The following is a 17266-nucleotide window of genomic DNA, read 5'->3' as shown; positions in this document are numbered from 1 at the left end:
CACAGTTATTCCGGATTGTTTACTATTGTTCCTGTTTTTTTTTTCAGTTGTTCTCAGGGGGACTAACAAGCTTCCACTCCTCTTTATGCTGCCATCTTAGATCCCTTCACTCCAAACTTTTCAAGTTGGAAATCTGGGATTCATCTTGACTTTATGACCAAGGCTTCTGATTCCCCTTTCCATATTATCTAAAATTCATCCTTCCTTCTCAATCCATGGTATTACTACATTAGTTTTCAACCTTTTTTCCTTACATACTATAACAATAGTCTCAAAGCTGGTCTCTATTCTGAGAAATAAGCTAACTACATATAAGCCAAATGGCCACAGATCAAGGGTTCCCAAGGTGACCTCCTCAACTGGCTTTAACATACCCACATCTCTGAACCACTCCCTTTACAGTCCTTGCTCCCATGGTCCATTTTTCTACCTTCTTTGTCCTGCCAGTGTCATTACCTGCTTGCAGACTATCTGTGCTCTCAGCACATCCCCTTTGCTTCCTAGCATCACATTTCATTCTCTCTTCTGGAATGTTTCTTCCTTATACTAAAATATCGTGAACAAATACCCTTTCCTCCCCTAACCCCCAAAATAAACCTAACCATTTAACATCTGTCATTTGGGAAGCTGAGAAGTGTGGGAGAAAAAGACATCACACACCAGGGTATGTCAGTGTCAATATAACTATAGCCAGCAGCCTCGACTGTACACTCTTTTATTCTCTGGAATGACTATTTCAAATCTTTGTAGACCTCATCTTCTAATTTATAGAGACAATAGATGCCATCAGATGAAGTCTCAGTACGTTTTTTGCCATCTGACTTACGAACTCCACATCTATGTTCATCCTTTCCTCCTCATCTTCTATTACAAGATCCTGTACTCAGGAGCCCGGCCCCTCCTGCCTTCACTGATACCTTAAATTATCTATTATCTCTCCTCTCTCCTGTGTCTTTAACCACTTTCTCTAAACAGAATCCTTCCCAGCACACCCCCAAAATAAATGAACAAAAAATAAATTCTGTCTTCTTCCAAACTCTCCCTCCAGCTGCTGCCCAACTTTCCCCTCTCTTTCATAGCCCCTCTTTCGAAAGACTCACATTCACTTATTGAAGTGGATTGGAAAGTGTTCCCCCCAAATTCATCTTCCCCTGGAACCACAGAATATGACCTTATTTGGAAATAGGGTCTTTGCAGACATAAACAGAGGTCAAACTGGATTAGGAAGAGGAGAGGACACATGGAGAAACACATAGAGGAGAAGGACAGTTGAAGACAGAGGCTGAGATTGGAGTGATGTGTCTGCAAATCAAGGAATGCCAATAATTGCCAGGAGCCATAAGAAGCCAGAGGAAGCAAGGAAATAATTACCTTTTTTTTTATTTGACAACTTATTGTGAACAGTTTCCCATGCTATTAAATATTTTACTGCAACGTTACTTTAAATATCCTTTTAAGCTTCCATTATGTAGACATAATATAATGTACTTAATCCATCCCTGTTTTGCCCATTTGCTATCAAAAGTAGCAATGAAATTAATATCCTTATAGCTTAACTCCTATAAATGATCTCATGGGGCCAAAGAATGAGGAAAACACTAATACAAGGGAAAAAGTCATAAAACAGTATAGCAAATGCATTGACAGAGAAGTGCACAATATTTTATGGGACCCAGAGGAGGCAAACCTAAAGCAATTTTTGAAAGATGTGGGACTGATGGCCTGGGAAGGTCCCAGGAGGATATGATGACCATGGTGAGATAGGTGTTAACTGGATGGAGAGGAGGGGAACAGCATTCCAGGAAGGGGGAACAGAACGAGCAATGCACAGAGGCAAGAAAGTTGTATACAGGGAACCAGCAGCTGTCCAGAGTTGCTGACTATTGAGATAAGAAGCAGGAATTGTGAACGATGAGGCTCACAAGGTAGGCAGAAGCCAGAAACTCCTCGTATGTCATATCAGGGAGGTTTGAATATGTTTTTTACGTGATGAGGAGCTATGCACACTTTCGAGCAGGAGAAGCTATTGAAGAAGAGATTAGAGGATAGTAAGACACAAGACAGGGAGCAGAGCTAGGAGGCTATTACTGTCATTCAGGAAGATAAATGTCTGAAAAAGAGGCTGGGTAGTGTGATAGGTAGGAGGAAAAATAAAAGAGAAGCAAGAATTCAAGGAATATTTAGTTGGTGACATCTGTATGGATTAGTAATGCGCTGGTTGTGGGGGGTGGGGTGGAGAGGGGGTAGAGTCAAGATTAGATACACCAGGTTTCTGGTTTGAATGAAGGAGAGGTGGTGGGCTGAATCAGATCAAGAAACCTGCACCTCAGGGAATATGGTGATGGTTGCAAAAGGCATCTGGTATTGTCCTTCTGCCACTGTCTTAAAAGGGATTCTAAAGGGATTTTCTTTCTCTTGTTCCTCCAGCCCTACACTTGCATTACTGGCCTAAGTGGATACTCACCAGCTGGCCGTGTCCATCACTACAGCCAAGTCTGAGAATTCCTGATTATACTTAGAGCCTGCGGAGCTGCTGACACAAACAGTCATTAGCAAACGACCCTTTTGTAACCAACTATGCTTTAAAATGTAAACGGCGGGAGGCATAGTCCTTGCTTTGTCCAGAAGGAACTTTCTCCTGCCGGGCCCTGGATTAACCATGAGAGAGTTCGTCAACATTCCACTGGTACACATTCTTACTCTGGTTGCCTTCAGCGGGACTGAGAAACTTCCAAAAGGTTGGTTTGAGCAATCTTGTCTTCTTGTTGCCTTGTCACAGTTCTAATGTGTGTGTGTCCTCTGACCACAACTGATTCATACTATACTCTGGTGAGCTTGAGTTTTACTTTGCTGAAATAGGGCTGAAATGAATGAAGAGGTAGGAAACTGTATAAATAAGGCACTGGTTGATTTTCTCTTCCACCGGTATTCCCTCCCTTAAGTTATGTAATCAAGGTACTTTCAGAACCCTCCTTCGATGGGAAATATTAGCAGATAGACTGCAAGTTATCAAGGTCTGTTTTGTTGATGTGTGTGTTAAACTTCAGGGTGGTCTTAAATGGATGATGAAAACATTTTCAAGTCTGGTTTGCCAGGAATACAATCAACTCCACTCCCAGACATCCAGAGTCTTTGCTTCCAAACAAACAAACAAAAAAGGAAATCATTTTCATTTTCAGCTGTAGTTTTACAGAACTTATAATAAATACTTTAGTTCTTAAAAATCAGAATTAGAGAAAAAGGCACATGGTTTGCCTATTTGATACATGCCTAAAAACAATGGGCTCTCAATAACTTTGAGACTGGAGTCATGATTTGGCTTGGCAAGTGACTGCAAAAGCTTTTTTCAGAGCCTTTGGAATGTACCGGAAATAACACCACCTCGGGGGAAAGGAAAGCAACTTAAGAAACTGACAAACACCTGTTGCAGTAGCAAGAATGTCCGCAGTGATATGACTTCTGACCAGTGTCTTATGAAACTGAGACTAGTACATTCCAAATCAGGAAGGAAGATGGGAAAATACGTGATTTGCAAAGCGACTGAGGGCTTCATTGAAATCTTTTTTTAACGAGACATGAGAAAGCAGACTGAATAGTATCAGTTGGAGTGCTTTCAAATGAAATGTATGACATCAGTTAAAAGGAGTTGTATGTTTTATGACACATTCGAATGGATTATTTTCTCTTTATTTTATTTTACCAAGGAATGGGGAAAGTTTGGATTCTATAGAAAAGTGAAGGTACCATCTGTATGTAGATGGGAAACATATTTTTGGATTGTGCGGTTCACTAGAAATTCTGGAGCTGCAAGGTCAAGGTTCATGTTCTAACAAGACACAGCCTTGTCCCCAATCTGATTTCATAGATTTATGTTCTTGCGTCTCTTTTTCCATTTTACGCAGGCTCAATGGGATCTTCAAATGTGTTTTAAGGTTTCATGCACAACTAAAACTTAAGGTATCATCAGATAAAAGAGAATCTAGATCTCTTCAAACAGCTAATAATAGCCAGAAAGACTTAACATTGGCTTCAGATTATTTTAATACTTCTGATCATACAACACATGTATGTCCGGTAAGGCAGCACTGGATGTTCAGACTTACGGATTGCTGTAAAATCTTATTTGAGCTATTCTGTATAAAACTATATATATAAATGACATGGTTAAATAAAAAAAATACTAAAATTCAGTCTTATAAGGAGCAGGACAATTAATTATGGTGGTTTTGAGTTCAATCAGCATTTGATATACCAAAAAACTAAATCTGTCTATATGAATAACTCTTAATAAATATTCTAGAAGGACATGATTTCCAGTTTCCAAATTTTACAGATTAAGCCCTTTATTTGAAGTCACATTATCTCTATTTTTAAAACTTCAAAATATGATGGCATAAATGTTACAAAGATTGTAGTGTATATGCCAAATGTCCTGACTTTTAAATAAAATGATAGCAGTGTTAATCAAACTTTATTTCTTATATTTATTGCTATAATTAGGTTGTAAAATTAAAAAAAAAAACACAATATTTTTGCTTAGCCTACTCTATTTATTGTAAAATATAAATTAGCATGGGTTTAACATCAACTTAAACCAAAACACCATGCCTAGCAAAGCAAACATCCATCTGTTACACACACCAGTTCTGAGAATAAACATTATTATGGAAAAGAGCCATTAGACTTTTAAATGTTGGAGTGCCTGGAATACAGTTAGAGGAAAGAATCACAATAATATGCTATTATTTTAATACTATTGAATGTACTGGAAATATTCCACCCCAAATGTCTCATAATTATTTTCCCTCTTTCTGGCAGAGTAGCTTTGTAGATCGGTATACTTTTTCCTAAGCTCTTTACTATGATTCCTGGAATCTTCATAAAAATGTATTATAAAATAAATTGACATTTTAAATAGTGAAGGAATATTCACGGGGTCCTTTTCTAACTGTCTGTGCACCATTTTCCCAATGAAATTAATAACTGATTATAGAAGTAATAGTTTATTGTCCTAGTTTTAGTTTAATTGTGATTCTTAATGTTCAAAGGTCATGGGAAAAGTTATTGTCTTTCTGGATCATTTTAATTTGCACATTCTGAAAAATGAATTCAGTATCATAATCCCAAGCAGAATTTTACAAGCTACCATGCATGAATATAGACATGTCATTGAATATTTGCTTTAACCACATACTTCAATATCATTTGATGCTTTATCAGAGAGTATTAACTGTATGCTAAGGTATTAAATTCTGGTGGAGCAGAGGAGTTAATGAAAGCAGCACTGGATTTTTTAATTTAGTATGCACAAAGAACTGTCAAAATTTTATTTTAAAAATGATCTCATTTACTAACATTCCTAGGAGTTTCAGAGTCTAAGTGATTTAACTTTAAATATGTTTGAACAACCTTCTCTTTCAAATCATATTATACAGGGATAGAATTCACAGTTTTGACATATGACTAAGTCAGTGCCACCACAGCTGTCATTGAAATCCAGGACACCAAGTACTGGAGGAATGTTTTATATTGACGTGCATTGAAAGAGTTACTCATTGTGTGTTTGGGGGAACACAGTTGCTTTAAATATTATTGACCTTAAAGAACAGAAAGAAAGAGAAGACCTGGCAAGAATTCTTTACTCTTATCATGTAGGCCCAAAGGTGAAGTAGACAACTTCCCAGTGGAATAGGATGTGAGGTCACTTTGGTAGAGTGACAGGTGAGCGGTGACGTGAGGGGAGTGCCCCACTCGAGAAGATGAGAGGAGTGGACCAGAGATTGTTGAGGGGCTATATGGGTCATGCTAAGGACCCCGCCAAAGCCGGGAACTGCAACTTTGTAGTGGCCTCGGTCTACGCAGTTGTTTCATTCCACCCAGCAGTGCTATGTTGCTTGAACAAAGGGGCAGAGAGGACAGACAGTTGGATTAATTCGGAATTGGTACTTTCCAGGGTCATTGCAGCTAAAGGACTAGACTTAAGAGTGTTGAAGTTATATGGCAATACACCCTGGGGTCCAGATTGGATGATGAAAAAATGAAACAAGCATATTTTAGGCCTGGAAGAGAATGTGTAGATCAAGTTTCCTTTTTCTAGTTCCCCATGTCTTTATGAAAAGCAGGTATTCTCTGTGCAAAATGAGAATATCCTTACTAGTGCTCAACATATAAGACTATGTACTATGCTAAGGGTTGTCAAATGATTGGTGTAATGATCACTGCTAGGTAGCATGCACGTTTTAAATGAACTCCTATGAGACAATGTTTTAACCCAAAGGAATAACTCCAGATCGGCAGTCACAGCAATTCTAAAAGGCTGTGCCTATGCCCAGTGAGCCATTCCTGAAGGCAAGGACCAAGAGTGTGTTCTGTTATGAAGAATTAATGATATAAACATTAATAAATGGCCACTGAGCATTATTACAAATGAATTTAAAAGTTACAAAGACATCATAATCAATAATAATCTTTAGTTCATTATATCACCCATAGAATAAATGTACCTTTTCCTAAGATATGATAAATAATGAACAATATTGAAGAATATCCTCTTTGGGGGATTTGAAAAATTTCCAACACCAAAAGTATTTTCTCATACTGAAGAAAGTATTCATCATGTTAGAGAAACAAGAGTCTGTTCCAAGTCTGAGCCTTAGTTTTACTAGGAAAGAAAGGAGCAAATACACCTGGCTTCTTTGTTTACTCAGCCACTTTACCATGTCAATCAGCAACGAGTCAATCAGAAGTCAGTATGTCAATGGTCATATGCTAAAGCCCATAAAATACAAAGGAAGGATAATAGCAGGTCTTTCTCATCAAGCAATTAGTATTCAAGTTATTCTCAGGGTCCAGCGTTGTGTTCGTTTTCATATATTTGTTATTCATGTGGTCCTTGGATTGAGGGAAGAAAGAGTGTCCTAGTTTAAACAGTCTCTGGCAGAGATGAAAGCTTGATAGTAGAATAACAGTAAACAAGAGAAAGTGGACTGAGTTGGCAAATGTCATTAAATCTGACTGTGACTATGTCAGTAAAAATTTGATAGATTTGTTTGGAAAATTTTGGAACAAGGGCAAAGGGGACTTAACTATATACTACTTATATAAGTTGACATTGATTTAAATCTTTTTCCCTCTGTCTATGTGTAACCAGTATTATGCTGAACGCACAGTATAGTTTTGGGTTGAGATAGGATCTTTAAACCAACCTTAGCCCTGAAGTTCAACTGCATCACTTCCCACTTTCGATGCTTAGATAAGTTATTTAACCATTCCTAACCTCCATTTCCTCTTCTACAAGTAGGAATGATAACAGTATCTAGTTGCAAGTTTGTTGTGATAAATAAATGAGATAATGAATGATAATCACAAAGCAGGTGCTTAATAAATTTTACATGCTACTATTATTAAAAACAGAGTCAATCATTATATGACTGTCATTCTACCAAGTATTATGGGAAGGTAATAAATTAATAAAGGTCTTCATATCACCTCACATATTTCTCCATTCTAAGTTTGGCAAGAAATTCTAGATTTACCTCTTTGACCTGAACTGATCTCAGTACACATTGTGTCACCCCTTTGGAAAGATAATATTAATAATGTCTAGTCCCTCTGCCACTTTTTCATGTATGTATTGAGTGAGAAGCAACTAACAAATTAAGCTTATTTCATAAAAATAATACATGGCATTAGAGATGATTTTGAAAATACAAAAATACAGAAAATTTAACACAGAAAAATTCATCCATACACCCAAGACCATTAATATGTTGGTATATTTTCTTCCATTTTTCTGCATGTATCTTAAAATATGTATTATATTACTGTGCATCCAATTATGTTGCATTAAGTCATGAGCATATTCTATATTGGCAATTCCTTTCCAAGACATCATTTACAGTGACTATTCAATATGCTGTTTAGATGGCAGGATGCTGGTGTATGCTTAACATCCACCTCTCTGAGGAAAAAAGGCCCTGATTTCTTGTGTCTGTTAATTTCTGTCATGGAAATACTTTAAACATGGCCAATTTCAAACTACCAACAAATATTGAACACTGAGTTGGGAAGGGATGCTCAGTAATAGCTTCACAAACTATTTCTACTATGCAGATGCACCAGATATAAAAGGTAGTAATTAGGAAGTGAGGAATTTTGAGTATTATTGGTTTCAGTTTGTCATATAATTTATTTAATCCCGAATTTATATAATTTATTCTTAATAAGGACTGTATTTAACAATTGTTTCACAAAATTCCTGAAAAACCAACACCTGGCTCTTGCAAACTGGTACAAGTCAGCTTCAACTCATGACAGTTAGAAGCCAAAACTAACTGCATGCCTAACTCTTCTCCCATTTAGTACAATTGGTATGATTTAGTACAATAAAGCATTTGGTGAAAGTCATCTTCATGCCTTTCCATATTTGATATTATTTCTATGGAATATGTTCCCAGAAATAAATCTTAATGAAAAATTCTAATCTAATCCAGAGACCAGAACAATTGAACAGTTAGTGCTTCTGTTTCTAAATTATGGAATCAAATAACATGTACACAGTTTTCCATAAGGTCATGCACAATGTTAAGTGCTTTATGTATATCTATTCATTTAATCTCACAATGAGCCTATGTGGGCAGTTTATTATTATGTCCTTCAGCTGGAGACTCCAAAGCACTGAGTCAATAAGTGACTTTTTGTAGCTAGATTAAGATTTGAATTCAAGTCTTGTGCTAGATTGCCTTTCAATGTCTATGTGTTCAACAGTCTTCCCTTTTAAACAATGAAACCGTTCAACATTATCAGTTAACCTTTGGGTCCATCGTTGCCTGCACCCCCCAAGCTTACTATAATTTTGTTTTTGTTCTCTCTTAATATCTATGTAGTTATACAATCAATTGCTTACTCATTCATTAGTTGTTTAGAAAAATGTATGCTTTTGTTTAAGAGATTTAACTTCTCAAAATTTATCAGCGATTACAGGTTTGCTTCCATTGTGTTGTTTTAGAAATGAACATATCTGTGGCATTCTGCTTTGTTTATTTGCTGTAGCACTTTGTATTGAAAATGTAAGTATATTCTGTTTGTAAAATCCTGTAAGATACAGGAAAACAAAACAATGTAAAATTACACATAATACTAACACTGAGGGGTAAACACTTGTGACCTTTTGGTAGGAATCTGTTATTTCATTGAGAAAAGAGAAACATTTAGACCAGAAACTCTTCAATTCCTACTACCAAATGGAAGAACCTACCTATCTGCATAGACCATTTTCTTTCACTCCTCATTGCGCTGCAAGAAAAATTTCTCCACCAATCTACGGTTAATCCCTTTTCCTTACTCTGAATCCAATGATTGCCTGCTTTCTCAGGGACCTGGTTCCCTCAGTTATCATCCCTTTTTTCACTATCTTCAACATTTTCCTTTCTACTCGATGCTTCCCATCAGCATGTAAGCCTCCTTGTCCTTAAACTCACCTACAAATGCTATCTAGCCTCTCTCTTGCCTTCCCTACTCGAACTCTGAAAAAGACATTTGCCCTCATCGTTGCCATTCTCTTACCTCCCACTGACACCTCACCCACTGCCGTCTGACTTCCACTGCCCAACATTCGCTTTATCGGCACACACCAACGTCAACCGTGACTTCCTTGTCAGGGAATCAAGGGGCAGTTTTCAGACCTTATTTTATTTCACTTCTTGGCAGCTTCTGGCACTCTTGGCAGAATTTGACTCCCCCTTCTTCATGAAACACAAGCTGCTCTGGCTTCTGCCAACATACTCTACAGGCTTTGCTTACAGCAGTTGGGTTTCTCCTTCCCATTCCCTTCTCTAGACTCTGCATTCTCCTGCTCATCCATTGGAAATGTTTACGTTTTCTCATTATTAGCTCCTATAGAGCACCAGTCTCCTTACCTCTTTGGACCTTCACATACACTGTTTCTTCCGTCTGGAACATTCTTTTCTGTGCTCTGTGCTAAGCCAAATTCGAATCATTTTGTTATGTGAGTGTGTGAATGTGTGTGTGTGTGTCTTATTCCCAGCGTTATCAAGTTGAGTGGTTGAGAAACATATTTTTATCATGGTAAAGAAAGACTATTATATTCCTGCTTTACTAAACTTTCTTAGTAGGGAATGAATATTACATTCTGTTATTACTTTTTGACATCATAGATACCCTTTAACTTATTGCTAAATAGATTCTATTTAAAGGACTTTCCTCATTTCCTCATATTATATTATCCTTACTTCCTATAAGGATTTTTTTCTGCCTAAATATATAGTAGTAATTTAAAAGTATACTATTGGATTTCATTTGCTTTTTTTTAAAGTTAGGATTTTACATTGTGTTAGATTGATATCAACATTGTGCTAGCTCATAGAATGACTTGGGAAGCTGTCTAAGTTTTTATATTCCCCGTAGTTATTTATGTAACATGAGACTGAATTCTTTCTTGAAAATGTAAAATAACTTACCTGAAAATCTTTGAAGTGTCATGATATTTTTCAGAAGTGTTCTTTGATAATATACTCTGTTTCTTTTATTGGTCTTGTTCACCATTTCATCACATTTACTAAATTCTGATATATAGTTTCTCATTTTAGTTACCATCTCCAGAATGTTTTTTATTGCAGTTTTGATTTGCTCCTTGATGTTAGAATTATATAGAACAATTTTGGTTTTTAAATTCTTAATTGTCCAATTTTTAAAATAAATTATCCATTATGTTTAGTTTAATTGCACTGTCATCCAAGAATGTGATATACATAATTTATGTTTCTGCAATTTATTCACCTTTCAGTTTCATGACCATTTGAAAGGATATGACATCTATTAGGGTTTAGAGTTTGATATACATACCTATTTGATCAATTTTATTAATTCTATTATTCTGTTTCACTACATATGTATTAATTTTTTGTCATTTGAATTGTAAGTAGAATAACATCCACTTAGAAATTAAAAGGATGTAGAAATTTTTCTACAGTTTTGAAAATTGTCAGTTTCTTCTTGACCTTCTAAATTTTTCTGTTTTCCCTATTTTTTGTTCTGTTATTTGGCATTTCTAGATTAATGAGTATTATATTTTCACTATGAATATATACTTATATAATAGGAAGTGATGTTATTTTCTTCATTTAGTATTAATTTTTTATTGAAAATTAATATACCATATTTTAATATTACAAATGCTTTCTTTTTGTTTACATTTGCCTGGCATATTATTTTCTACATTCTAATGTAAATTTTGTGAGACATTTATCATTTTTTAAATATTTTAGAGAGTTTGTGACTGAATTACAGTTTTTTACATATCCTAAATTAGTATAACAGAGTTCATGAATATGAGCCCTGGAGTCAGATACTGCACCAAATATCCTTGTACATATTTTCTTGTGCATGTGTAAGAGGGTTTTTTCCCTAGTATATATACCTAAAATTAGAATTGTTGGATCATAGTATATGGAAATTTTTAATTTGAATGGATATTGCCAAAATGCACTCTAAAGTAGTTGTATAAATTTATAACTAGCAGTACATGAGAAATCTGGATTCCATATGCCCTGACCAATCTTGGAATTTCCAGATTTTTCCATCCTTATTGGTATGAAATGATTTGCCATTTTTGTTTAATATTCACATTATTCCTGTTTAGATTCTTCAAATTTTCATCTGTTTATTAACCATTCAGGGTTCCTCTTCTGTGAATTATTAGTTCAACTACGTTGCTCAGGTTTCTATGAGCTGTTGTGTTTTATTTCCTGGCTTGGCAGAAATATTTACATATTAAAGATTCTGATTGGCTTTTAGCTATATGTGTTAAGAACATTTGTTTTCTCCTATTCTGGAGCACTTAACTTTCTAGATGGATTAGTCATATTTAATTTTTTATTTTATGTAGCCATTATAGAATGCTTCCTTAGTTTGTGCTTTTCATGACTAATTAAAGATATATTTCATTAACTTCAGATAGGCAAGCTTTTGTCCTATTGAAGATTTGTTTTTTCACACCTAGTAATTTATTTATTTATTTATTTATTTTTTTATTTCTAGCAACTGCTGAACACAAAAACTGTTTTATTTATTTTTTTTTAATTCAGTTTTATTGAAATATATTCACAAACCATACAGTCATCCATGGTATACAATCAACTGTTCACAGTATGATCATATAGTTATGCGTTCATCACCACAATCTATTTCTGAACATTTTCCTTACATCAGAAAGAATCAGAATAAGAATAAAAAATAAAAGTGAAAAGAGAATACCCAAACCATCCCCCCATCCCACCCTATTTGTCATTTAGTTTTTACTCCCATTTTTCTACTGATTTTTTTTCAATTTTTTAACTTTGTTTATCAAAAAATTAAAAACAAACAGGCAAACAACAACCAAAAAAACCCCACAACATTTCAAACAAAGCAATGGATTAAGGAAAACAAATAACCTAAAATAACTACTTTGCTTCCAATATGTTCCTACCATACCCCAAGAAAATTAATAAACCATGTCCAAACAGAGGAGTAAGAAAAACAAATAATCGAAAATAACTACATTGCTTCCAACATGTTCCTTCCATACCCCAAGAAAATTAACAACCCCTAAGAAAACAAAGGAATAAGAGAAAAAAAAAACCTAAAATAACTCTATTGCTTCCAACATGATCATACTATATCCAAGAAAGTTTACAAACCATAATCATAATCATAATCTGTTCTTATTAGATTATCATTCCCCCTCCACTAATTGGTATCTCTAGGTCCCCTACATTCTACAGTATAAAACATTGTACATTTTTCACAGAATTCACATTAGTGGTAACATACAATATCTCTCTTTTTGTGCCTGGCTTATTTTGCTCAGCATTATGTCTTTTTTTTTTTTTTAATCTTCATTTTATTGAGATATATTCATATACCACGCAGTCATACAAAACAAATCGTACTTTCGATTGTTCACAGTACCATTACATAGTTGTACATTCATCACCCAAATCAATCCCTGACACCTTCATTAGCACACACACAAGAATAACAAGAATAATAATTAGAGTGAAAAAGAGCAATTGAAGTAAAAAAGAACACTGGGTACCTTTGTCTGTTTGTTTCCTTCCCCTATTTTTCTACTCATCCATCCATAAACTAGACAAAGTGGAGTGTGGTCCTTATGGCTTTCCCAATCCCCTTGTCACCCCTCATAAGCTACATTTTTATACAACTGTCTTCGAGATTCATGGGTTCTGGGTTGTAGTTTGATAGTTTCAAGTATCCACCACCAGCTACCCCAATTCTTTAGAACCTAAAAAGGGTTGTCTAAAGTGTGCGTAAGAGTGCCCACCAGAGTGACCTCTCGGCTCCTTTTGGATTCTCTCTGCCACTGAAGCTTATTTCATTTCCTTTCACATCCCCCTTTTGGTCAAGAAGATGTTCTCCATCCCACGATGCCGGGTCTACATTCCTCCCCGGGAGTCATATTCCACGTTGCCAGGGAGATTCACTTCCCTGGGTGTCTGATCCCACGTAGGGGGGAGGGCAGTGATTTCACCTTTCAAGTTGGCTTAGCTAGAGAGACAGGGCCACATCTGAGCAACAAAGAGGCATTCGGGAGGAGGCTCTTAGGCATAACCATAGGGAGGCCTAGCCTCTCCTTTGCAGCAACCGTCTTCCCAATGGTAAAACCTGTGGTAGAGGGCTGAACCCATCAAACCACCAGTCCCCTATGTCTGTGGTCATGTTAGCAACCATGGAGGTGGGGTAGGCGAATACCCCTGCATTCTCCACAGGCTCCTCAAGGGGGCACTACATCTTTTTTTTTTTTCCTTGTTTTTTTTTTTTTTATTAACTTTCCCTTCTTTTTTAAATCAACTGTATGAAAAAAAAGTTAAAAAGAAAACAAACATACAATAAAAGAACATTTCAAAGAGACCATAACAAGGGGGTAAGAAAAAGACAACTAACCTAAGATAACTGCTTAACTTCCAACATGTTCCTACTTTACCCCAAGAAAGTTACCTAATATAGCAACATTTCTGTGAACTTGCTCCTACTATATCCATCAGAAATTCACAGACCATAGTCATTCCTGGGCATCCCCAGAACGTTAAATAGCTTATCTGTTCTTCTTGGATTATTGTTCCCCCTTCCTTAATTGCTCTCTATTGCTAGTTCCCCTACATTCTACATTATAAGCCATTTGTTTTACATTTTTCAAAGTTCACATTAGTGGTAGCATATAATATTTCTCTTTTTGTGCCTGGCTTATTTCACTTAGCATTATGTCTTCAAGGTTCATCCATGTTGTCATATGTTTCACGAGATCGTTCCTTCTTACTGCTGCGTAGTATTCCATCGTGTGTATATACCACATTTTATTTATCCACTCATCTGTTGAAGGACATTTGGGTTGTTTCCATCTTTTGGCAATTGTGAATAATGCTGCTATGAACATTGGCGTGCAGATATCTGTTCGTGTCACTGCTTTCCGATCTTCCGGGTATATACCGAGAAGTGCAATCGCTGGATTGAATGATAACTCTATATCTAGTTTTCTAAGGAACTGCCAGACTGACTTCCAGAGTGGCTGAACCATTATACAGTCCCACCAACAGTGAATAAGAGTCCCATTTTCTCCACATCCCCTCCAGCATTTGTAGCTTCCTGTTTGTTTAATGGCAGCCATTCTAACCGGTGTTAGATGGTATCTCATTGTGGTCTTAATTTGCATCTCTCTAATAGCTAGTGAAGCTGAACATTTTTTCATGTGTTTCTTGGCCATTTGTATTTCCTCTTCAGAGAACTGTCTTTTCATATCTTTTGCCCATTTTATAATTGGGCCGACTGTACTATTGTCATTGAGTTGTAGGATTTCTTTATATATGCAAGATATCAGTCTTTTGTCAGATACATAGTTTCCAAAAATTTTTTCCCATTGAGTTGGCTGCCTCTTTACCTTTTTGAGAAATTCCTTTGAGGTGCAGAAACTTCTAAGCTTGAGGAGTTCCCATTTATCTATTTTCTCTTTTGTTGCTTGTGCTTTGGGTGTAAAGTCTAGGAAGTGGCCGCCTAATACAAGGTCTTGAAGATGTTTTCCTACATTATCTTCTAGGAGTTTTATGGTACTTTCTTTTATATTGAGATCTTTGGTCCATTTTGAGTTAATTTTTGTGTAGGGTGTGAGGTAAGGGTCCTCTTTCATTCTTTTGGATATGGATATCCAACTCTCCCAGCCCCATTTGTTGAAAAGACCATTATGACTCAGTTCAGTGACTTTGGGGGCCTTATCAAAGATCAGTCGGCCATAGATCTGAGGGTCTATCTCTGAATTCTCAATTCGATTCCATTGATCTATATGTCTATCTTTGTGCCAGTACCATGCTGTTTTGGCAACTGTGGCTTTATAATAAGCTTCAAAGTCAGGGAGTGTAAGTCCTCCCACTTCGTTTTTCTTTTTTAGAGTGTCTTTAGCAATTCGAGGCATCTTCCCTTTCCAAATAAATTTAATAACTAGCTTTTCCAAGTCTGCAAAGTAGGTTGTTGGAATTTTGATTGGGATTGCATTAAATCTGTAGATGAGTTTGGGTAGAATTGACATCTTAATGACAATTAGTCTTCCTATCCATGAACATGGAATATTTTTCCATCTTTTAAGGTCCCCTTCTATTTCTTTTAGTAGAGTTATGTAGTTTTCTTTGTATAGGTCTTTTACATCTTTGGTTAAGTTTATTCCTAGGTACTTGATTTTTTTAGTTGCTATTGAAAATGGTATCTTTTTCCTGAGTGTCTCTTCAGTTTGTTCATTTCTAGCATATAGAAACATTACGGACTTATGTGCATTAACCTTGTATCCCGCTACTTTGCTAAATTTGTTTATTAGCTCTAGTAGCTGTATCGTCGATTTCTCAGGGTTTTCTAGATATAAGATCATATCATCTGCAAACAATGACAGTTTTACTTCTTCTTTTCCAATTTGGATGCCTTTTATTTCTTTGTCTTGCCGGATTGCCCTGGCTAGCACTTCCAGCACAATGTTGAATAACAGTGGTGACAGCGGGCATCCTTGTCTTGTTTCTGATCTTAGAGGGAAGGCTTTCAGTCTCTCACCATTGAGTACTATGCTGGCTGTGGGTTTTTCATATATGCTCTTTATCATGTTGAGGAAGTTTCCCTCAATTCCTACCTTTTGAAGTGTTTTTATCAAAAACGGATGTTGGATTTTGTCAAATGCTTTTTCAGCATCTATTGAGATGATCAATTGATTTTTCCCTTTTGACTTGTTAATGTGTTGTAATACATTGATTGTTTTTCTTATGTTGAACCATCCTTGCATGCCTGGAATGAACCCCACTTGGTCATGGTGTATGATTTTTTTAATGTGTCTTTGGATTCGATTTGCAAGTATTTTGTTGAGGATTTTTGCATCTATATTCATTAGGGAGATTGGCCGGTAGTTTTCCTTTTTTGTAGCATCTTTGCCTGGTTTTGGTATTAGATTGATGTTAGCTTCATAAAATGAGTTAGGTAGTGTTCCATTTTCTTCAATGTTTTGAAAGAGTTTGAGTAAGATTGGTGTCAGTTCTTTCTGGAAAGTTTGGTAGAATTCCCCTGTGAAGCCATCTGGCCCTGGGCATTTATTTGTGGGAAGATTTTTGATGACTGATTGGATCTCTTTGCTTGTGATGGGTTGGTTGAGGTCTTCTATTTCTTCTCTGGTCAGTCTAGGTTGTTCATATGTTTCCAGGAAATTGTCCATTTCCTCTACATTATCCAGTTTGTTGCCATACAGTTGTTCATAGTATCCTCTTATAATTTTTTTAATTTCTTCAGGATCTGCAGTTATGTCACCTTTTTCATTCATTATTTTGTTTATATGGGTCTTCTCTCTTTTTGATTTTGTCAGTCTAGCTAGGGGCTTGTCAATCTTGTTGATCTTCTCAAAGAACCAACTTTTGGTGATATTTATCCTCTCTATTGTTTTTTTGTTCTCTATGTCATTTATTTCTGCTTTAATTCTTGTTATTTCTTTTCTTGTACTTGGTTTAGGATTGGTTTGCTGTTCATTTTCTAGCTTCTTCAGTTGATCCATTAGTTCTTTGATTTTGGCTCTTTCTTCCTTTTTAATATATGCGTTTAGTGCTATAAATTTCCCCCTTAGCACTGCTTTTGCTGCATCCCATAGGTTTTGGTATGTTGTGTTCTCATTTTCATTCGTCTCTATATATTTAGCAATTTCTCTTGCTATTTCTTCTTTAACCCACTGATTGTT

At 36.0% G+C, this 17266-nt stretch overlaps 1 protein-coding gene across 5 annotated transcripts in view; it reads left to right on the top strand.

Annotated features, from left to right (window-relative positions):
- The first annotated feature begins 2659 nt into the window (after positions 1–2659).
- The window catches only part of MUSK (muscle associated receptor tyrosine kinase), a 138525-nt gene continuing 123918 nt past the window's right edge, over positions 2660–17266 (top strand). For all 5 annotated transcript variants that reach the window (XM_037797580.1, XM_037797578.1, XM_037797577.1 and 2 more), the window contains exon 1: positions 2660–2738. In XM_037797580.1, the coding sequence (XP_037653508.1) occupies positions 2660–2738 (79 nt within the window). The remainder of the gene's footprint in view (positions 2739–17266) is intronic.

Source organism: Choloepus didactylus, chromosome 10, assembly GCF_015220235.1.
Source record: "Choloepus didactylus isolate mChoDid1 chromosome 10, mChoDid1.pri, whole genome shotgun sequence".
Taxonomy (NCBI): domain Eukaryota; kingdom Metazoa; phylum Chordata; class Mammalia; order Pilosa; family Megalonychidae; genus Choloepus; species Choloepus didactylus.
This window is presented reverse-complemented; position numbering and strand designations above follow the sequence as displayed.